Source organism: Muntiacus reevesi, chromosome 3 (assembly GCF_963930625.1).
Source record: "Muntiacus reevesi chromosome 3, mMunRee1.1, whole genome shotgun sequence".
Lineage (NCBI taxonomy): Eukaryota > Metazoa > Chordata > Mammalia > Artiodactyla > Cervidae > Muntiacus > Muntiacus reevesi.
In genome coordinates, this window is record NC_089251.1 from 58,997,103 (window position 1) to 59,020,546 (window position 23,444).

At 46.7% G+C, this 23,444-nt stretch overlaps 1 protein-coding gene across 2 annotated transcripts; it reads left to right on the plus strand.

The window, feature by feature from the left end:
- The first annotated feature begins 206 nt into the window (after positions 1-206).
- Positions 207-14,183, plus strand: LOC136162889 (sulfotransferase 1C2-like). Of its 2 annotated transcripts, none has more exons than XM_065927313.1 (8): positions 207-298; positions 6,693-6,866; positions 7,142-7,267; positions 7,913-8,010; positions 8,503-8,629; positions 9,070-9,164; positions 9,311-9,491; positions 11,521-14,183. In XM_065927313.1, exons 2-8 carry the CDS (start codon positions 6,719-6,721, stop codon positions 11,631-11,633), a joined length of 888 nt encoding a protein of 295 aa, XP_065783385.1. In that variant the 5' UTR covers positions 207-298; positions 6,693-6,718; the 3' UTR covers positions 11,634-14,183. The 2 variants fall into 2 exon arrangements, with proteins under 2 accessions (XP_065783385.1, XP_065783386.1); XM_065927314.1 differs by lacking the exon at positions 207-298 and adding an exon at positions 2,314-2,340.
- Positions 14,184-23,444: the final 9,261 nt, after the last annotated feature.

Consider the following 23,444-nt stretch of genomic DNA (forward strand, 5'->3'; position numbering starts at 1 on the left):
ACCCAGTGCTGCTGGTCCCCGGAGGACAGAAGCCGCCTCTAGACCAGGTGTGTCAGGGCTATCGAGAGTAAACGCTGAGTCAGAGCCCTGGTGGGAGGAGGCCAGTCCCTGGACAAGGAAGCTGTGTCAGGCCCAGGCAGCCGCAGTGCTGAGCGTGGGGCCACGTGCCTCGAGGAGAGGTCCAAGGTGACTCCTGCTGCCCGTCCTCAGCTGAGCTCAGACGGCCTGCAGGGCGCTCAAGTCTCCCTCTGCCAAACCAGGACCCAGTCCTCAGTCTGCTCGCCTGGAGACGCCAACTGTGAGTAATAAAAACGTAGAGAGGATGGACTTATGACTCTTTCTTCAGTTAGTCCTTCAGATGAAATGGAGTAAAACATTGAAAATAAAATGGTATTAATTTTGGAAGGGGGTGGGATTCTTAGCCCTTAAAAAGCAAGAACACATTTAGATGATCCTGACTAATGAAAGATTTTTTTTTAACTTATTTTCTAGATGTGTTCATATATAATTAATATGTTACATGGTGTAAGTTTAAGGTATAGAAGGTGTCCATTTGACACAAGTACACATCACAAAATTACCCCCACCAGAGCGTCACATAATTACAATTATTTCTTTGCGGTGAGAACGTTTACTATATACTTTCAAGTATATGACAAGTATTGTTAACTCTAGTCACCACGCTCTGCATTAAATCCCACAATTTATGGGTTTCCCAGGTAGTACTCGTGATAAAGAACCCGCCTGTCAGTACAGGAGACATAAGAGCCGTGGCTTTGATCCCTGGGTTGGGAAGAGCCCCTGGAGGAGGGCGTGGCAAACCACTCTAGTATTCTTGCCTGGGAATCCCATGGACAGAGGAGCCTGGCAGGCTACAGTCCACGGGTTGCGAAGAGTCGAACACAAGTGGTGCGACTTAGTACACACATTCCTCTTTTAACTGGGAGTTTGTATCTTTTGACCTGCATCTCCCTAGTCCTCCTGGCACCATTCTACACTTTGACTCTGCTGTGAGTTCGACATTTTTTAGAGATTCCACATGAAGTGATTCCATACAGCATTTGTCTTTGTGTGTCTTACCTGACTTCACACAATGCCTTTAAGGTCCACCCACATTGTACAATGTAGTGAACATGTAGTAGTGAACATGGCGTAGGATGAGGAGCCACATATCCCGTGGAACAGCTCTGCTTACTGGAAAGGTCCTGCTTTCCTCCGCTCCATCACGGAGCCACTGCTATCCTGGAGCATTGAACCAAAATCAAAATACAATTACGATGAAACTAATATAACATTGCATGTCAATTATACTTCAATCTTAAAAGTCCAATCATGGAATTGCAGAGCTCTCAGTTAAGGTAACAAGAATCCTGTCAATTAACTAAAAGGGAGCAGAAAAATCATGCAACTGGCTCCCATCCCACCCAGGATTAAGGTAAAATAATCCCAATTGAAAAACAGAAGCCAGTCTCATCACTCACTTAACATAAGACAGGTTGTGTGCTGTGAGCTTAGTCGTTTAGTCGTATCCAACTCTTTGTAACCCCATGGACTATAGCCTGCCAGGCTCCTCTGTCCATGGAGATTCTCCAGGCAAGAATACTGGAATGGGTTGCCATGCCCTCCTCCAGGGGATCTTCCCCAACCAGGGATGGAATCCGGGTCTCCCACACTGCAGACAGATTCTTCACCATCTAAGCCACCAGGGAAGCCCATAAGACAGGTTAACAGGAGAAAAAACTAATTTAATTTTTACACACAGGAGCCCATGGAAATATGAGACCTGAAGAAGTGACAAATAGACAGCTTTTACACCTTTAGACAAAGAAATAAATTTGTGAATAACAAGCAAATTTGTGAAAGAGAGAAAGAGTTTGGGGCATGGGGTAAATTGATGAGAAAGTGTCGCCATCGGGAAGAAGGAAGTAGGTTTACTTACCCAGCCTTCTTGGCCCTGAATCTGGGTCTCTGGGGGTAAGGATGCTTCTTCCTCTTATTCGGGGAAGTGGAGGGCCCTTCACCTGGGAGATTTATCTTTAAGGGGGACAGAGTGAGTCAGTGTCTTTCTTATATCACCTATTTCTTAAGTAACTTTGACTAAACAATTCTGGGGCAGCTGCTTGTGCCCCTGACAGCAAAAAGCCCTGGGTTACCACGTGGGGGACACGAACCCTCCCCACAAGGGCCCCACCTCCTGCAGGCACTAGGACCCCTGACTCAGGTAATTTGAGCCTTGGCAGTTGCCATCCAGGCAGCTGGCCACATCCTTAGAAAGTGCCCTCTGAGCTCACTGACCCTTGGTCCAGCCTCTGGGCTCTGATTTTCAGCTGAGACTTGAAGGTAAGGATTTGGCTTAAAAGAAATCCTTTACTTAACGCGTTGGTTTACTTTTTTAATCTTTACTGTTAGTAATGTAGGTGCGGCTATGTAGACAGGGCTGATTAGCTCAAGCCAGAAAGAATTTTCACCAACCTAAAAAAGTAGAGATATTGTTGGTGCTGGATTTTGAGGCTTAATCAGGTTCATGTTTGGGGCAGAACCACATTGTAGGATGCATGTCACCAAGGGGTGCAGTGTCTTCTTGTCTTTCTTTCCAGGGTATCAGAAACCACAAATGATAAATGCCTAGCTTCTTTCACCACTTTGGGCTGCAAGGAAACATTACAATTCTATGATTTATTATTCATCTATTGGCTAGAGTGATTCTATGAAGAGAAACTTCTTTTATCTGCTATTAAGTATTCAGCAGAACAGTTATATAGAAAAGTCAGGAAGAACCATTTTCCTCCATTTATGATTTCAACAGTTGGTTTCTAAGCTTCAGCAAAGGCCTTTGTCATAGTCCCCTTGGGTTGTCGTAACCACACACCACAGACTAAGCAGGTTACACAACAGAAAGATGTTTTGTCACAGCTCTGGAAGTGGGGAGGGCCCGGGTGTGGCCAGCCTGGTCTCTCCCGAGGTCTCTCCTGGGTGTGCAGGCTGCTCCTCACTCACTCTGTACAGCGGCAGCCCTGGCTTTAATCTCCAACTCTAACAAGAACGCACCCAGGTTGGATGAGAGCCACCCTACTGGCCTCACCTTAACTCAGTCACCCCCTTGAAGTCTTGTCTGCAAATGCAGTCACACACTGAGGCCCTGGAGATTAGGGCTTCAGCATACGAACCTGGTAGGGGTGGCATCCGTCTATAATCGTGACCAGTGAGTGAATGCCATTGCCACAGATACAGAGCACCACAAACTCAGCCACTTTAGAGGACACACACTAATCATCTGATGATTTTGGAAGCGAGAGCTCCAAGCAGGCATCTCGGGGCAGAACCATGGTGCCAGGAGGGCCGTGACCCTTCCTGCAGGTTCTGGGAGCACTGGCTCGGGGCTCATGCTTTCTCTCGGCAGAATTCAGCCCCTATGACCATGGGCCAAGGTCCACGTCCCTGCACTGTCGGCTGGGGGTCCTTCTCAGCTCCCTGGGACCGTCCCTGGGCTCCTGTCCCCTCCCGCTTCAGGTCAGTGGTGGCCTGGGTGTCCCGCCAGGCTTTGAGTCCCTCTGGCCTCCTGGGCTACTGCATCCCTCAACTGGTTTTTCCATGCCTCCCGCTCTCTCCTACCTGTCCTTGGGGTCACATTAGCCCCTCTGCCCCAGATAACCCAGGATGAGCTTATGGCCTTCATATCCTTAACCCTAATTCCATCTGCAAAGTCCCTTCACCAGACAGTGGAATGAGCAGAAATAAGACTCAGACACCTTTGGGGCTATTATTCTACGTAACACAATATATATTTTAAAAAGAAATATATCAAAATAATAACAACTCATGCAATAGATTTTTTTTTCCCTTGTGTATCTGGGCTTATTTTAAATTTTATGTAACATATATGTTTATACTCATAATGAAAAGAGTAGTTCTTTTTTTAATTTATTTTTGGTTGCACTAGTCTTCGTTGCTATGCACAGGCCTTCTCTAGTTATGGCGAGCGGGGGCTACTCTTTAGTTGCTGTATGCAGGCTTATCATGGTAGTGGCTTCTTTTGCTGCCAAGCATAGGCTCTAGAGTACACAGGCTTCAGTAGCTGCAGCAAGTGGGCTGAGTTGCCTCGTACTATGTGGAATCTTCCTGGACCAGGGATTGAACTTGTGTCCCATGCGTTGGCAGGCGGATTCTTAACCACTGGACCACCAGGGAAATCCTAGTAATTCTTTTTTATGACTGAAGTGTAATTGATTTACAATGTGTTAATTTCTGCTGCACAGCAAAGTGATTCTGTTAAGCATATGTATACATACTTTTTTTTTTTTTTGCATATAAGAGGTAATTCTTAATGAAGGAATGTGGGATTACCAGGCAGGCTTTGGCTGCATTTCTGAGCAAGTATTGTTGTTCAAGGGGCTCTGAGCAGCCTCACTTGTGTGAGGGTGTTAACATTCCTTTCTAATAGATCCTTGATTTATTTACAAATTAAAACAGAAAAGTTTGTAGAAGACCTACCATGAAAGCCCATTAGAAGCTTTGTTCTCTTCCCTCCTCCCTCCTGAAACCCACCATAATCTCAGGACTTTTGTCCAATCTCTACCTTCTCTGACACTTTGCAAAAACAGCTCCCCCTCAGTCTCCATTCTGAAGGACTGGACTTGCTCTGAGGTCAGGAATCCCTTAATGACAGGCCTGGATGTGGTGAGCACTAGCCTCCAACCAGCTCCCTGGCAGGGCTGCACCAGCCCCCCACTCAATTCCCAATAACCGTTTATAGGCACATCTTCAGGAAGATGGCAGGAAAAGAAGGCAGCTTCTCCTGCCTTTCATTTCTTTTAAACTTTTTATTTTGTCCTGGGGTATAGTCGATTAAAAATGTGATGGTTTCAGGTGGACAGCAAAGGGACTTAGTCATACATACACATGTATCCATTCTCCCCAAACTCCCCTCCCATCCAGGCTGCCACATAAGGTTGAACAGAGTTCCCTGAGCTACACAGTATGTCCTTGTTGGTCATCCATTTAAAATATGGCACTGTGTACATTTCCATTCCAAATTCCCTAACTATCCTGGAAGGACCCTTTCATTTTATTCAAGAGTCAAAATGAGTTAACAAATATAAGGTATTCAGCCGAGCACATGTGGATCTAACTATCCAGTGACTGTTAAATTCTGACTATTGCCAGTGTCCCTAGTGGCAGCAGTCAGCATCTCTGGAATCACAGTAGCCAGCTATCCTAGGAAATAGCAGCAGCTCCTCCTGCTTTTCTCATTTCATGCATTTACGACTCTTTCAACAGAGCAACAAAACAAACAACCTGATTCTAAACCGGACAGAGAATTTAAATAGACATTCTCCAGAGGAAACATACAAATGACAAATGAGCACATTTGAGGGGAAATGAAACTCAAAAGCACAATGAGATGCTGCCTCTCATTCTTTAGGATGGCTACTATTAAATTAAAATAACAACAACAACAACAGAGAATAACAAGTGTTGGTAAGGATGAAAAGAAACCAGAAACCTCATATACCGCCGGTGGGGATGTAAAAGTGTAGCCGCTGTGGGCAACGGGATGGCAAGTCCTCAGAAGAGTGAACATAGACTCATAAATGGTCCAGCAACCCCACTTTGGGGTATTTACCCAAAAGGACTCAAAGCAGGGTATTGAAGAGATATTTGTACACCCATGTTCATAGCAGCTTCATTCTCAACAATTAAAAGTTGGAAGGGTCCATGCATGAATGAATGAATAAAATTCAGTCCTCATCAACTTGTTTGTTTACAAACAGTTCTGTTGTTATTTTTACTGGGAAAGTGTTAAATCTCTGATGTTGAGATTTTCTATATAATTGTCTTTCCACTTATTTACGTCTTTTCTTTTTTCCCTCTGCACCTCATGGGAATGAAAAATTTCATTTATTTATATGAATAAAGATTTATAGTGACTTCCCTGATAGTCCAGTGATGAAGACTTCAGCTTTGATGTGGGTTTGAGTTCAATCTCTGGTCAGAGAACTAAGATTTCTCATGCCTCGCAGCCAAAAAAAAAGACAAAATATAAAACAACATCAATATTATAACAAATTCAATAGACATCTTTAAAAATGGTCCACATAAAAAAAATTTATATCTTACAGATTCTTTGTGAAACTCAATACCTGTGTTTATATACATAATGTATTTATATGTATATTTACATTTACATTTGGATTTTTCTTTTCTGCTGTTGTAAACAAGATCTTTTCTACCACCATATCTTCTTGTATATGAACAATGTTCATGTTTTACATAATAAATTGGTACTCAGCCAAAAATAAATAAATAAATGAAATGCAGTGCTTTCTGAGGGTGAATTCACTCTCAGAAAGGAAGGAAATTCTGACACCTGCTACAACATGGATGGATCTTGAGGACATATGGCAGGTCCTCAATGGACAAGCACTGTCTGGTTCCCCTTGTGTGAGGTCCCTGGAGGAGTCAGGTCCACAGAGACAGAGCATAGCATAGTCGGGGCTGGGGACAGGGGAGGGGCTGAGGAATTAGTGTTTAATAGGTGGTTTCACTTTGGTGAGATAAGACATTCTGGAGATCATGGTGGTGACGGTTGCACAACAGTGAGCTTGCATTTACAAGTGGATAAAATGGTAAATGCCATGTGATGAGTATTGAACCACAATTTTTCAAAAACCTCCTCTATTCTCTGCTCATAGGGACTGCCGTCTCATCCCCAGACCCCATGGCCCTGACCACGGCGGGGACACAGCCCTCACTAGGGGAGGTGGCGGGGATCCCCCTGCCGGCCACCACCGTGGACAACTGGCCCCAGATCCAGGGCTTCGAGGCCCAGCCGGACGACCTCCTCATCTGTACCTACCCTAAGTCAGGTAGCTGTGGGCTGGGTCAGCAGGCTCCCTCGGGGCCACAGTCCCTGGAGGGATGCCTGTGGGAGGTCAAGGGCCCTGCTCTCCTGCCCCAAGGACAGGTTCCTCGGGGAGCTTCAGCCCCTGGGTTTATGGGCTTACAGCTTTGGGGGACCCACCTGCTGGGCTGTGGGCCCTTGGGTGGGGAAGAGGTTGACCTGAACACCCATCAGTCCACCAGGGTGCAGGAGGCAGTTGTCTGACCAGTTTCTGCCTCTCATCTCTCCATCTGGCCGCAGGGACCACGTGGATCCAGGAAATTGTGGACTTGATCGAGCAGAGCGGGGATGTGGACAAGTGTCAGCGGGCGGCCATCCAACACCGCCACCCGTTCCTTGAGTGGGCCCGGCCACCCCAGCCCTCCGGTGAGCGCTCCTCCCCGCTGCCCCATCCCCGGCCAGCGCCCTGGTTACGACTAGTGACCCTGCATTGACCAACAGGTCATCTCCCAGAGCCCAGGGTCACCTGCCAGCTCTTCCTGGGGATTTGGACACAGGTGCCAGGACTTGTGTCCTCATCACAGTATCATCCAATTGGTTTAAGGACGCGGAGGTATTTGCATCAGCGTCTGATTCCCACACAGGAGCAGCTGCTTCCAGGGAGAAGGTCGTGCCTTCTTGATCTCAGCGACACACTCTTTCCCCACCCATAACACATAGATCACACAGAGCAGGTGCTGGGTTGGTGTCTCCAGGGAGCGAGTAGGAGTCAGGACCCATAGGCCATTAGGGTCACAGTTCTCAGAGAGGAAGAAAACAGCCAGCACACGGGCAACTGGTGGGGGTGGGGGCCTATGCTCTGGGACCCCTCTCCCTTGGCTCCTCACCCCCAAACTGAGATCCTGCAGCTGCGGAGCGTGTGCGCCACCCACAGGTAAAGGCCATGGGCCCACCATGAAATCTCCCAAGAGCAGAAAGGTAGGCAGGTGACCAACACGCTGGACAGAGCACTGGACAGAGGTCCCCCTGTGATGCTTGTGAGACAAGGTCCTCCTCTCAATCTCTTTAAAGGTGTGGAGAAGGCTGGAGCAATGCCTCGGCCCCGGGTGCTGAGGACCCACCTCCCCGCCCAGCTGCTGCCTCCATCCTTCTGGGAAAGCAACTGCAAGGTACCAACATTTCAGGACGGAGGGGGCGAATGCTCCAACCCCAAACATCCTCCGTCATGTGTGCTTCTCCACCTCCCGGGCTGAGGATCCAGAGTCACGGTTGAGATGAAACCCATGGGATGCTTGGTGGGGACAGCAGAGGTACTGAGTGCAGTGAGGCCTAGAACGTATCCACACTGTTACCATGAAGCTGACCTCCAGGGAGACCAGGATGAAGGCATTCGGGGGCCATCACAGCCACCATTACAGCTTCTGTCTGTCAGGAGGCCCTGGTTTCTGGATAAAGATTGTTCTAGGAGATCAAGGGGGCCACAAGGAACCAGCTGCCTTGTGGGGAGGAGCCAGGAAGGGAGGCGGGGACCGCAGGGAGTGTGGGTGGCACAGCCCAGGTGAGCAGCAGGCACAGGCCCCCTGGGACAGCTGAGTATTGGTGACCCTGTGAAAACCACCCTCTATGACACTTCACTCCCTCTCTACACTCTTTCCTTCAAGTTCCTCTATGTTGCTCGAAATGCCAAGGATTGTCTGGTCTCCTACTACCACTTCCAGAGGATGAATCGAACGCTTCCTGATCCAGGCACCTGGGACCAGTACTTTGAAACCTTCATCAGTGGAAATGGTAGGGGGCCCCCTCCCATCTCTCCACCACCACGGCCGTGTGGCTCAGCCAGGTCTCCACACACCACAAGACCCCCCAGGACACTGAGTCCTCCCATGGCCTCAGCAGACGTCCCCACCAGATCTGGAAGCTTTTATTCCTGGTCACCCGACCAGCAGGGTCTCCCCTTTCCAAAAGCATCCCTGTCCCGTCATAAGGGCACTGTGATGACAGACAATATATGTGAAGCCACACTGGTAGGCAGGTTGGGATAAATTCCCCTGAGGCTGCCCCATTCTGCCTCACCCCCCACATCAAACAGATCACAACTCATGGATGTATCTGGCTGTAATCTATTTCCCTCTCTCTCCAATGCACTTGAGGTCAATCACATCCCTGAGCATTGGAAGGTTTTGCAGGGCCCTGCACCGGCTCTCTGCTGTGTTCTCTGTGTCTTACAGTTGCATGGGGGTCCTGGTTCGAGCATGTAAGAGGCTGGTGGGAGCTGAGAGACAGCATCCGGATGCTCTTTCTCTTCTATGAGGACATCAAGAGGGTGAGTATAGGCCACGTGGGTAGAGACCATGTCAGACCCAGCTCTGAGAGACCCTGGGCTACTTCCAGGCTGCACGTCTTGCAGGAGAACAAGTGTGATCTTCTGACACAATGCATCCTTCCATTGCTGTGTTACCTACCCCACAGAACCCAAAGCAGGAAATTCAGAAAGTGATGAAGTTCATGGGGAAGAACTTGGATGGAGCCGTGCTGGACACCATTGTCCAGGAGACGACGTTTGAGAAGATGAAGGAAAACCCCATGACCAACCGTTCCACGGCTCCCAAGACCGTCTTGGACCAGTCCATCTCCCCCTTCATGAGGAAAGGTGGGTGGGTTGCACAGACTGCACAGAGATGGATGTAAACCAAGTATTCTATCTGCCTAGTAGCATGGTGCCTGCCCTCCTGATAGGAGGGCGCTGGGCTTTACCAGTCCCAGGACAGTGCATCGTGCATCATGCCTGCTGCTGGAGGCCCTCAGAGAGGAGAGTTCGCTGGTCCTTCGGGGGCAGTCCAGACATCCTGGGAACGCCTGACCTGAGGCCTAGGACCCCAGCAGTAGCAAGGTCTGGGTCTTTGCTCCGAGGTTCTACACACAGATGAGGGCTCTTCTCCACCAACCAGCTTCCTACCTTCCTGCCCATTGCTCTTCTTCCTGCTTCACAGTCTCTCCTCATCAGCCAGTCTCATCATGGCTGAACAGCATGACTTTCAATGGCAACTACTGCTCAGATCTATCTCCTTCCATAATACTTCTTCATTCCAATTCCTAAGAGAGGAATCCTAATTTGCCCAGCTGATGGTTTTTATGGGAAGGCTCAGTAAAGAACCCACCTGCCAATGCAGGAGACCTGGGTTCAATCTCTGGGTCAGAAAGATCCCCTGGAGAAGGGAATGGCAACCCACTCCAGTATTCTTGCCTGGAGAATCCTCATGGACAAAGGAGCCTGGCGGGCTACAGTCCATGAGGTCACAAGAGTCGAACATGACTTAGCAATTGAACAAAAGCAACACCACAATGTTTTCAAAGGGAAAAAAATAAAACCCTTTATCACTGTTTAATTTAAAAAGTAATATATGTGATTATGAAAACATAAATTCGCATTTTAAAAGTTCTCTTTACCAAAACCCTGCTCCCCAAAGCCCCTCTGTAGCAGTTTTATCAATACAGTCTCAGCTGTGGGGACCACCGCTTTGTAAATTCTTTTCTTCTTTCTTCACACACAACTGGGTTTCTTTTGCTGCATTTTCCAGCCTACAACAGCTTCCCTGTTACTGAAACAAGCCAAGCAAATCCACTTCTCTCCCTGGGCAGTCTCAGGTAAGGATCTGGTGAGCTGCCCAGCTCTCCACAGTCCCTCCCCTCAGCTCTGCAGACATACAGGCACCACGGTGAGAGCCAACCCCACAAAACTCAGGCAGGTCCCACAACACACATTCCTCACTAGAGTCTCAAATGTGCCACAAGGGCAGGGCACGGTGGGGCCACAAGGCTCTCTGTTTGGAGGCTTGTGTCCAGATGCATCATAACTCATCAACTCTTCCCCAAGAGTCAGACTCTCAGCTCTGGCTGTTTTCAGTCCTTGTCTTTGTGAATCACACTCCAGCAAACTGCACTGTGCCTAGGTTCTCACGTCCTGACACTCTTCCTTCTCTTGCATAATTTTCCAGAAGAAGCATTGGTGGGGCAAAGAGTATTTCCCTCTTTTGAAGCTATTTTTCATAGTTACTGTTGGGTGAAAAATAGTACCTCATTCATACTTTTCCCCCAAATCTTTTTCCTTTGGGCTGGAACTTACCTCCAGTGAACTGCAGTGTACATTTAACAAGACTTGATACATGAGTGCACACATGCAACCAGCACACTAAATAAGCCTTAAACATCTTCCTCCCCACAAAGGCCCTTCTCCTGCCCCTCTCCAGGCCATCTCTGCCCCTGGAGACTCTCCGTGTGCTTCTCCTATCACCACACCCATTGTGCCTGATCCCAGGCTCCCTTGAACAAATCAGGCAATGGACTATCTTGTATCTGGAGTCTTTTACTCAGTGGACATTTGGAGATTCTCCCAAGTGGCCGAGTGTTAGAAGCTCACGCTTTCTCACTTTTCTGTGGTCGCCCTTCATGTGAGCAGACCTCGCATGGGACCCAGATGCAGCTCCTTGGGGTCGATCGTCCTCTGATTTAGGGGCCCTGACCTCTGATCAGGTGCCCTGGGGCGCCTCTCAGCCAAGAGCAGCAGGAGGAGGGGTACCGCCAGGGGCGTGGGTGAAGCAGTGTGCAGGCACAAATCCCTTCTTCACTTGGGTCACCAGGACTCCCAAGCAGTGACGCTCGTCTGGGCTTTCCCCTTCCAGGAATCGTGGGGGATTGGAAAAACCACTTCACGGTGGCTCAGAATGAGAGATTTGATGAAATCTACAGGCAAAAGATGAAAGGAACTTCAATCAACTTCTGCACAGAGCTCTGAGCCAAATAGCAATAAAGAGGCAGCTACCGGGATCCAACATCATCCTTCATCCCGACCGAAGAGCCTTGGAAAGTAGGCTCTCCACTGGCCCTGTGCTCATTTCAACCATTCTTTCCAAAGTAAGAAACTAGATGGCTTTATAAACTAAGTCAAATACAAGACTTGAACACTGCAAGGACTTTTAAAATTTCCATTATTCTAGAAAGTGCATCCTAGTTCTCTAGTCTGTAACATAATTCTATCTTCAGTATCCATATGCAAATACTTGGCTGCTTCTCTACTGAGAGTATGAAGCCTCTGACGTCAGGAACTCCAGTTGTGCTCAGTCTCAGGTCCCACCTGGTCACTGTGGGAAAGGACATGTGGAGGATGGGCCTCCCGAGGGTTCATGTTCTGATGTCCTTCCCTGGGACCAAGGGGAGGGACCAGACACTAATGCGTGACCCGAGGAGTCCTGGTGCTGAGCTGCATAGAAAACAGAAAGCTCAGGCAGTGAATTTTAATGGAAGAGGGACCTAGGAGACAGGGGAGTGGCATCAAGTGTCAGCCCAGACACAGTGGTCGGATTTGGAGGCAACAGACTCTCACTCCAAATGCCGGGCCCACCGGGGAGCCCGTCAGCATCTGAGCCCTTCATGCTCCCACATTAGCTCTGCTGCTCTGTCCACACTCAGCAATTCACTTGTCTGTACCCACACGGGATGGTAAAGTCTTTTGTGTCTGGTCCCACATCTTAGTCAACATTCACTCCAGCACTTCAGGCAGCACCTGGCCTGGAACGTGTGTGCAGACAGTGCTTGAGTGCCAGCAGATGGCATGAACGTGAATGACTACAGGAAAGCAGGTACATGGCAGGTCACCAGTTTCCAGCTTTTAGTCCCAACTTCTGTCATCCAAAGCTGAAGGCGGAGGGGACATTGACCTGGGGACCCAACGGTGAGGATGCATTAAGGCAAATGAAATTCTAACTTTTCATTACCACCCTTCACTGGCAACTCTCAACAATGTCAGGGATAAAATACTCTTAAGGGGCTGCGGGCAGGGTAGGGGGAGGGCGGGACAGGGTCTATTGGCCGAAGTTCTAAACAATTGCTTAGTTACTACGGAGTTTTTAATTGGAAGATAATTATGATATTGTGATGGTTTCTGCCATTCGTCAACATGAATCAGCCACAGGTACACATATGTCCCCTCCCTCTTAAACCTTCCTCCCACAGCCCACCTTATCCCACCCCTGTAGGTTGTCACAGAGCATCAGCTTTGGGTTACCTGTGTCATCTAGCAAATTCCCACTGGCTATCTGCTTTACATATGATACTGTATATGATTCAATGCTTCTCTCTCAAATCATCCCACCCTTATCTTTTCTGACCACAATGCCATAAGACTAGGTATCAATTACAGGAAAAAAAAAAACTAAAAAACACAAACACATGGAGGCTAAACTACACATTTCTAAGTAACTAACAAGTCACCGAAGAGTCAGAAAGAAAAGTAAAAAATACCTGAAACAGACAACAACAAAAACACAACAACCCAAAACCTATGGGATGCAGCAAAAGTCATTCTAAGAGGGAAGTTTATAGCAGCACAAGCTTACCTCAAGAAAAGAGAAAAACGCAAAATAAACAATCTAAACTTACACCTAAAACAACTAGAAAAAGAACTACAAGAAGATAAGATGCTTGGATGGCATCACCAATTCAACGGACAGGAGTTTTAGCAAACTCCAAGAGATAAAGAAGGACACACGAGCCTGGCGTGCTGCAGGCCATGGGGTCACAAAGTCAGACACGACCCAACAGCTGACAATAGCAACTGAGTTTTAATCAGGGGTACGTAAGCTTCCAAGTAGCGACTTTTTATTACATTAAAAAGTTGTCTCTATCCCCCACAGATTGAGATTTTAGATTATAAATTTTTTGCTGTTTGGTCCCACATTTTCCTCCCCTTTGTGGAGATTATTGATAACTAAGAGGACCGCCCAGCCCCCAGCCCCTGACACACAGCCACAGCCACACCTGTTTCTTTCCAGGATGAGTTTGTAACAGTTCAGAACGCTTCATGTTCACTTCAGGTACAATCAGGGAACCTGCATTACTGAAGTGTTTCTATATCTAAACAGTGGTGGATTCAGAATGAATAATGATACACAGTTGGTTTAAAAACAGAGAAGTAGAACTTATTTGTTCACCTCTGTCAATCGCATGACTCCTTGGCAGTTTTGCTTGTATTCTGATTTTAAAGTGGGAAAATTTAAATGGATGTGAATTGTGATGTATAAGATTTTTGTTTAGTGAGTTCATAGTTTTGTTCACACAGAAAACAGTTTACTGATTTTGAATAACTTTAAAACTGAAATTTACTTTTCTAATAGTTATTTGTTTTAAAGCTCAAGAATGAATCAAGAAAATGAAACATTACATCAGTGGTATGATTTAGTCACTGTCTGAACTATACTTTTTCTGGACACTTTCATTTTAGTAAAATAGACTTGTGATTTCTTTTAAACTGGAATGAGTTTATACACAAAATAGAATAAAAGTTTCCATTGACTATGTTTTCTTACTGAAGTTTTATTATTTGTTTCTACACATGATTAATACAAAAATAATTCCTTGTATATGGGAAGGAAGTGTTTTTAAAAAAAAAAAGATGATTTGTTCCAGAGTCAGATACAATCCAACCCACAAACTGCCTTGTGATTTGTTTGTTTAATTAAACTCTTTCCTATTCCTCGACAACTAGGAACCAAGCACATGGACTTAAGTTTTAGTGAATCTGAGAGTTTAAAAATCAGTTCTGGGAGATTAGATGACCTTATGCATGTGTGCTACGTCACTTCAGTCACATCTGACTCTTTGTGACCCATGGACTGTAGCCCAACAGGCTCCTCTGTCCATGGGATTCTCCAGGCAAGAATACTGGAGTGGTTGATCTCCCTCCTCCAGGAGTTCTTCCCCACCCAGGGATCGAACCCACTTCTCTTATGTCTCCTGCATTGGCAGGCAAGTTCTTTACCACTGAGCCACCTGGAAAGCCCTTAGACAGGCTGCAGGTTTTTAAAACACCTGCAAGTCACCCCTACATCCACCCTCCCAACAACCCCAGGGAAACCCCATGCTGACTGGAGCACATTCTAACTAAAGTCCTAACAGAATGCAGACTTGCAGGTAAAAACACAAGGTCTGTACTTGGACCAGTTCTCAACAGCTCACCAGGGAGAGCTCATAGGAGCAGAGACGTAGAAATAATGCCAGTCCCAGGGGTTGAGTATATTAAGCAACAAGCCAGATAAGGAGGCCATAGCATGCCCTCTGGCTGGACGCCTGGACTTGTCAACAGCCAGCAAGGGTGATTTTAAGAAGACATTTCATCTGAGAAAGAGTTCCATCCATGCTTCATTGGTTCACAACTGGACAGCAGCTTCGTGAATGCCGATGACACAGCGGTGAGGAAGACCCCTCCCAGAGGCCACTGGGTGGGAAGTGAGACCAAGGACAGGAAAGTGGGGACCCTCACACGTGAGAGACAGGTGGCCATGGTTCTCAGAGCACAGAGTTCATCAACTGTGGTTGGGTCTGAGGGTTTAGCCTCCCCAAAAGCTGCAGCGATGGCCTTGACCAGGAGAAGAGGACAAGCCAAGGGAGGGGACATGGGGAGAGGCTCGTGATGGAGGGGGTGCTACGCCTGTTCCAGGACCGAGGGAAGAGCCTGAACTCGGGGGCCACAGAGGCGGTGAGAGGAAGACAGGTCTTGGCCGCAGTGCCCAAGATGCTCTTCATAATCCAAGAGCTGTGAGAACCCCCCAAGCCTCTGAGAAAAAAGGCGACAGGTGGACCAGCATTTCAGCATGTGCTCTGTGGGTGGAGGGGTGGGAGCAGGGCTGGGCCGGGGCATTGAGGATGAGCTTCCTGTTCTCCTTGCTTGATGTTCTCCTACAATAAACCCTGCACTTTCCTTCACCACAACCTGGTGTCAGCAGATTGGCAGGCAGATGAACAGACCCTGGTTCTGTCGGTAATATAACCGTTAACAGAAAGGCATCCTGTGCTTGTCTTCAGGACCAAGTAGGGAGTGGGGGTGGGGGTGGAGTGGTGACCTGATGCACTGGACAAGCCCTGGAGCCACAGCTCAAGGCTGAGCTGACTCTGCCAGTCACTTGCCTGTGCTCACTGCCTCACTCTCTGCCTCAGCTTCCTCATCTGGAAAATGGGGTCCATGATCATAGCTACTGTGATGTTGTGGTTTATAATAAGAAATACATATATTTGATCTTTATCTCGTTCCTGGCATAGAGCTACTAAAACCCTGGGGGTTTCCTAGCAGCAAAGGAGCCTTTTATTATATTAATGTGTTGACTCTTGGAAAGTCCACACAAGGGTGATCAGGAGTGAGAACTTCGAGCCCTGCCCTGGAGGAATGGCTGGAAACTGAGTTCAGACACCAGCGGTCAGTGATACAATCAACCAGCCGTGATGGAGCCTCTGTGTAGCCAGTTAGTCAGAGTCAGTCGCTCAGTCATGACCAACTCTTTGAGACCCCATGAACTATAGCCCTCCAGGCTCCTCTGTCCATGGGATTTCCCAGGCAAGAATACTGGAAAGGGTTGCCATTTCCTTCTCCAAGGGGTCTTCCTGATCCAGGGGTCAAACCCACATCTCCTGCATTGTAATCTCACCGTGTGAGCCACCACGGAAACCTGTGTGAGCCCAAAGGGAGAGGTTTGGAAACCTTCTGGATTAGGGAACCCAGGAGGTCAAGGAGTTAATTTGGGCAAAGTCGAGTTTAAGGAAGGAATGAAGCAGATAGAGTTCTTGGATCTAATGGCTAGGAGAAAAAGGTGGCCTGAGAAAATCCCTACAGTTAGAGGACCCAGGATGCACCTGCAGGAATCAACACTTCTATTTACTGAACAAATAAGAAAAATCCTGAGCTTGTGCAAACCAGGAATAGGGCTTCCTGATCCCCGGTCTCCTCGGATCTGCCAGAGGGCACTCCGAGGACCTGCTCTCACCTGCAAACTCTGGAGGGTACAGGAGAGTTTTCTCTCGCGCGCCCCTGGCTCACCCTCCCCTCCCCTCCCCTGCAGACCACTCCACAGGATGACACCGGTCCCACCGGCCTGGAACATGGAGTCAGCCCTTAGAAGCTTCTGTGAACAGGGAGGGTCCCACACCTCAACAGAGTCTCCTCTTCAGGGCAGGAAAGTCGGCCAGACCCATCCAGACACAAGGCCCCAGCCCCGCCCAGGGAGCCTTTGTGTATTCGCTCTTAGGCGAGTCCATCCAGGCCCACCCATGTGTATGGGTTCTAACACGAACACATAAAACGGTGATGAAAGAGACAGGCAAGCCCACTTGAATCCTCTCCCTCTGCTGTGAGGACTTGACCCTGCACACATGTCCACAAAACACGTTCACATGTTCTGCAGGCCGTGGGAGCTGCACTGGGGCTCCTGGACCCTTGGGATTAGACAAGCCAGCTGAACCACACTGGCTGGGGAAGTACAAGAAAAACAGTGTTCTTCCAGTCCCAGAGGCAAGAATTATGCAACTCGCTCTACAGCCTCTTTGGGTCTCAGACATGATTTGCTTCTTGCTTTTTGAGACCAATGTAATATTACTACCTCCAAGTACCCACCACCACACAAAACAGTTTCTTCTCCACCTGTTGTTGCTCTACTTGGCTCAAAACCCCCTGGTTATTTGTTCAACACCCTGCAAGGTTCTGTGTGTCTTTGGTGCAGACAAACACTGCCTAATACTTGCATTATCCTCCTTGAATTATAAAAATTCCTGCCCCGATATGACTTCACTGCTTTGTTTTCTCCAATTTTAAAAATTCAGAAGCAGAGGTCATCTGCCTCTGTGCTTTATACTGCTTGTAGCACTCATCCTTCTTGGAAGCTAGAATAAAGATGCAAGGACATACCCATAAGGTAGGAGAACACTTAGGTAGTGGGAGCAGATATTTTCCCAATGGAGGGGCATCCGGTGTGTAATTGAGGATGAGGAAGAGTCTGTAGGAAAGAGAAAGAGGTGGCGGTGGGGAAGGTGAGTCCAGGGGGCAACCAGGGACTGAGGATAATGTGTGATGCAACCAAGGAGAGGTTCCTACAGGGAGACACTCACCCGTGGGAACAGAAGTCAGAACAGGCAGTGAGGATTTGGATGGAAAGGAGGGCAGGTGGTGGAGATGCTCTGCATGTTGATCTAGGGGAGGTCACAAGACGTGTGTAGGAGGGAGAATCCATCAGTTTGTTCACTGAAGCTCTGTGCTTCTTACTGTCTGTTAACTATGCCTTGACTTTTAAAAGCCTATCTGTAAGGACACTGCAAAACTCTTAGAGGAAAATATAGGCAGGACACACTTTGATATAAATCACAACAAGATCTTTTTCCAACCCCCTGCCTAGAATAATGAAAATAAAAACAAAAATAAGCAAATGGGACATAATTAAACTTAAATGCTTTTGCACAGCAAAAGAAACCATAAACAAAATGAAAAGACAGCCCTCAGAATGGGAGAAATTATTTGCAAACAAAGCAACTGACAAAATACACCAATAGCTCAAGCAGGTCAATATCAAAAAAACAACTCAAAAAATGATCAGAAGACCCAAACAGACCTTTCTACAAAGACATACAGATGGCCAAGAAGCACATGAAAAGACACTCAGTATCACTAATTATTAGAGATGCAAATAAAAACTACAATGAGGTATCACCTTACACCAGCCAGAATAGCCATCATCAGAAAAAATTTACAAACAATAAATGTTGGAAAGGGTGTGGAGAAAATGGAATCCTCCTATACTGTTGGTGGGAATGTAAATTGATACATTCACTATGGAGAACAGTATGGATATATCTTTAAAAAACTAAAAATAGAAATATCATATGACCCAGCAATCCCACTCCTGGGCATATACCCAGAGAAAACTGTAATTCAAAAGGATGTATGAAAACCGTAATTCAAAAGCTATGTTCATTGCAGCACTATTTACAATAGCCAGGACATGGAAGCAACCTAAATGTCCATCAACAGAAGAATAGACAAAGAAGATGTGGATAGGAATATACAGAGGAATATTACTCAGTCATAAAAAGAGATGAAATAGTGCCATTTGTAGAGACATGATGGGACCTAGTGATTGTCATTCAGAGTAAAGTCAGAGAAAAACAAATATCATATATTAATGAATACATGTGGAATCTATAAAAATGGTATAGATGAACTTACTTGCAAAATGAAAATAGAGACACAGATGGAAGGAATAAACACATGGACACCAAGATGGAAAGGTGGGAATGGGATGAATTGGGAGATCGGGATTGATATATATATACTATTGATACTGTGTCTAAAATAGACAACTAATGAGAACCTACTGTGGAGCAAAAGGAATTCAATGCTCTGTGGTGACCTAAATGGGAAAGAAATCCATAAAAGGGTGGATATATATGTATACATGCATAGCTGATTCACTTTGCTGTACAACAGAAACTAGCACAGCATTTTTTTTTCATTTATTTTTATTAGTTAGAGGCTAATTACTTTACAATACTGTAGTGGCTTTTGCCATACATTGACATGAATCAGACATGGATTTACATATGTTCCCCATCCTGATCCCCCCTCCCACCTCTCTCCCCATCCCATCCCTCTGGGTCTTCCCAGTGCACCAGCCCTGAGCACTTGTCTCATGCATCCAACCTGGGCTGGTGATATGTTTTACACTTGATAGTATACTTGTTTCAATGCTATTCTCTCAAAACATCCCACCCTCACCTTCTCCCACAGAGTCCAAATGTCTGTTCTATACATCTGTGTCTCTTTTTCAGTTTTGCATCTCGTTTTGCATCTATACATCTGTTTTGCATATTGTTACCATCTTTTTAAATTCCATATATATGTGTTAGTACACTGTATTGGTGTTTATCTTTCTGGCTTACTTCACTCTGTATAATGGGCTCCAGTTTCATCCATCTCATTAGAACTGATTCAAATGTATTCTTTTTAATAGCTGAGTAATACTCCATTGCGTATACGTACCATAGCTTCCTTATCCATTTGTCTGCTGATGGGCATCTAGGTTGCTTCCAAGATCTGGCTATTATGAACAGTGCTGCGATGAATATTGGGGTGCATGTGTCTCTTTCAGATCTGGTTTCCTTGGTGTGTGTGCCCAGAAGTGGGATTGCTGGGTCATATGGCAGTTCTATTTCCAGTTTTTTAAGAAATCTCCACACTCTTCTCCATAGCGGCTGTACTAGTTTGCATTTCCACCAACAGTGTAAGAGGGTTCCCTTTTCTCCACACTCTCTCCAGCATTTATCGCTTATAGAGTTTTGGATAGCAGCCATCCTGACTGGCATGTAATGGTACCTCATTGTGGTTTTGATTTGCACTTCTCTGATAATGAGTGATGTTGAGCATCTTTTCATGTGTTTGTTAGCCAACTGTATGCCTTCTTTGGAGAAATGTCTGTTTAGTTCTTTGGCCCATATTTTGGTTGGGTCATTTATTTTTCTGGAATTGAGCTGCAGGAGTTGCTTGTATATTTTTGAAATTCATTCTTTGTCTGTTGCTTCATTTGCTATTGTTTTCTCCCATTCTGAAGGTTGTCTTTTCACCTTGCTTATAGTTTCCTTTGTTGTGCAAAAGCTTTTAAGTTTCGTTAGGTCCCATTTGTTTATTTTTGCTTTTATTTCCAATATTCTGGGAGTTGGGTCATAGAGGATCCTGCTGTGATTTATGTTGGAGAGTGTTTTGCCTATGTTCTCCTCTAGGAGTTTTATAGTTTCTGGTCTTATATTTAGATCTTTAATCCATTTTAAGTTTATTTTTGTGTATGGTGTTAGTAAGTGTTCTAGTTTCATTCCTTTACAGGTGGTTGACCAGTTTTCCCAGCACCACTTGTTAAAGACGTTGTCTTTTTTTCCATTGTATATCCTTGCCTCCTTTGTCTAAGATAAGGTGTCCATAGGTACATGGATTTATCTCTGGGCTTTCTATTCTGCTCCATTGATCTATATTTCTGTCTTTGTAACACAACAGTTTAAAGCAACTATACTCCGTGGACAGAGGTGCCTAGTGCGTGACAGTCCATGAGGTTGCAAAGAGTCAGACACAACTGAGCACACACACAAACACACATATACTACAATAAAAATTAATTTCAGAAGTCCATCTGGTGCTAGTCCTCAGATATGACAATCTGTCATATTCACAGACAATACCAGAGCCTCGAGAATTCATTTGGCCTCAGAAGCCAGGGTAGAATCCCCCTGTCCAGCTGGTGACCTGACGTCTGTCTCCACTTAGTCTGGGAGGGGGTTTCTCTGCATCCCCAGGACACAGGGTCATGCCTCCAGGTGCCTAGACACCTGTTCCAGACGTTCCTTCAGTGACATCACTGGCCTCTCCACCTCCATGGGCATCCACAGGTCCAGGAAATGATGAACACAGGCAGCCCCCTGACACGCTGCCCCAGGGTCCTTCCTCCCTCCTGATAGTGTCCAGGTAGGGCCCAGGGAGCCTCACTGCAAGGAAAGCCTGGTCTGACACAGGGTTCAGGATTCTGATCCTACTTCATGGGGTGGTACTGAACCAAGCAAATGTTCTCTCCAATTTGCCTGACACCCAAGCCCTTGGGTGAGTGGGGCCTGTGCCCAGGGCACTGAGGATAGAATACCCATGTGGGTGCTGTCTTCACTCACTATTCACAGTCTGCTGCTGGTGCGCAAATCCAGAGGGAGGGAATGGAGATGGACCTGGTGGGAAAGATGGGGGACTCGGCACGGTCCCAGCTTCTCCCAGGGGAGGTTATCCAGATCGAAGGGATTATCCTACAGAAGGACACATGCAGGATCTGGGATGAAGTCTGGGCCTCCCAGCCAGGCCTGACGACTTGGTCATCACATCCTACCCCAAAGTAGGTATGCAGTGGACAAGGGACAGCAGGCATGGGCAAGTGCTGCTCTGAGTGGACAATACAGAGGCCAGTGGTGGTGGCGGGGTGGGGGAGGCCCTTGTCTGTAAACCAGACAGGAGGGCAGAGGATCTGACATTTGTCTATGAAATGTTAAAGATTTTAAAGAGCTAGAGCCATCAATTTATTAAAAATATGTAACTAGTCAAAGATCTCTCTTGGTAAATGTCACACTTCACTTGAAAATATGTGGGTTAATTTCAAATATCTTTTGATATTGATCTCTAACATAATTCCACAGTGATAACAGAACAGACTCTGTATGATTTCAATACTTTTAGACCATGAAATTTCTGCACCTGGTCTTAGGTCTCTGAACGTGTTTCAGTGTCTCCTAGTTTATAGTCTATGGGAACTTAAATTTGTATCCTACTCTTGTGTGAAAACTGTATAAATCTTAATTATATCGAATTGGTTCATAATGCTTTTAAGGTCTATTATATTCTTCTACTTCTCTGTACATTCATTGTATTAATTTCTGAGAGTCTGATATTGAAACTCCAGCTAAAAATTTATCTACTTGAGTGGAAGTTGCTTAGTCATGTCCGACTCTTTGCGACCCCATGGACTACACAGTCCATGGAATTCTCCAGGCCAGAATACTGGAGTAGGTCGTCTTTCCCTTCTACAGGGGATCTTCCCAACCCAGAGATCAAACCCAGGTCTCCTGAATTGCAGGTAGATTCTTTACCAGCTGAGCCACCAGGGAAGTCTTATCTACTCAAACAATTGTAATATATAGTGGAATTCTATGTAACTTTGTTTTGTATTTTCTAAGTCTCCTGTAAATATGTGTTATCATATTTGATAATTTTAAAAAAATATTTTAAGAAAAAAAATACGCAACTAGTAAAAGCAGAGTCTTCAGGTCAAAGCATTCATGCTAATCTTTTTTGCTTTATCAAGGCTGTTCTAAACACCAGGGACAACCCTCGGGCATGCAGACACAATGCCTGTGGTCTCTATTCTGCTGGCACTTGGGGTCCAGTCTGGAGCAGGATGTGGGCCCCTGGACAGACCTTCACTCAGGTCCTTGATTACAGCACATGACTAGGGCCCTGGAGGAAGCCGGGGGGTTGACAGGAAGCCAGTGGTGGGGCCTAACTTAGAAGGAGGGAGATCTCCTGCAGGAGCTTGGAGCTACTGTGACTGTTTCACCTGCTTCAGCCACTGTGACCAGGATCACGACCCAAGGGACTTAGAAAAGTGTACCCCATGGTCTGAGGGGTCAATGCTCAGAGATCAAGGGTCACCAGAGCTGGTTCCCCCAAGGACTGTGGGAAGGCTCTGCCCAGGTCCCCTCCTTGGCTTGTTGATGGATGGCCATCTTCACAGCCACCTGCGTTGTTCTCCCTGCATGCACGCCTGTCTCCAAACAGCGTGCACACCAGGCACACCAGATCAGGGACCACCACAATGACCTCATTTTAAGTTCACGGCTTCTATAAAGACCCAAACCCCAATTAAGGCTGCTCGTCACCCTAAGTCCTCAGCCTCACTCCGAAACCATCTCCTTTCTGTCCACATCACAGACCTGCTCCCTCAGGAGGCAGATTCAGTCAGATACGAAGATGTGGGATGTTTAACAGCCATTGCTGTGTGGCAGGAAAGGAAGCAGGGCTCGAGCATTCATTCAGTCCCAGCAAATCCTCAGACAACCTTGGTTCAGATGCTCTGAAGTTGGGGGGCCCCTTGGGGTTCAATTCAACGCAGTGAGTATGGTATATGAAGTGTGTGCTCAGTCGTTTCAGACATGTCTGACTCTTTGTGACCCCATGGACTGCAACCCACCGGGCTCCTCTGTCCATGGGGTT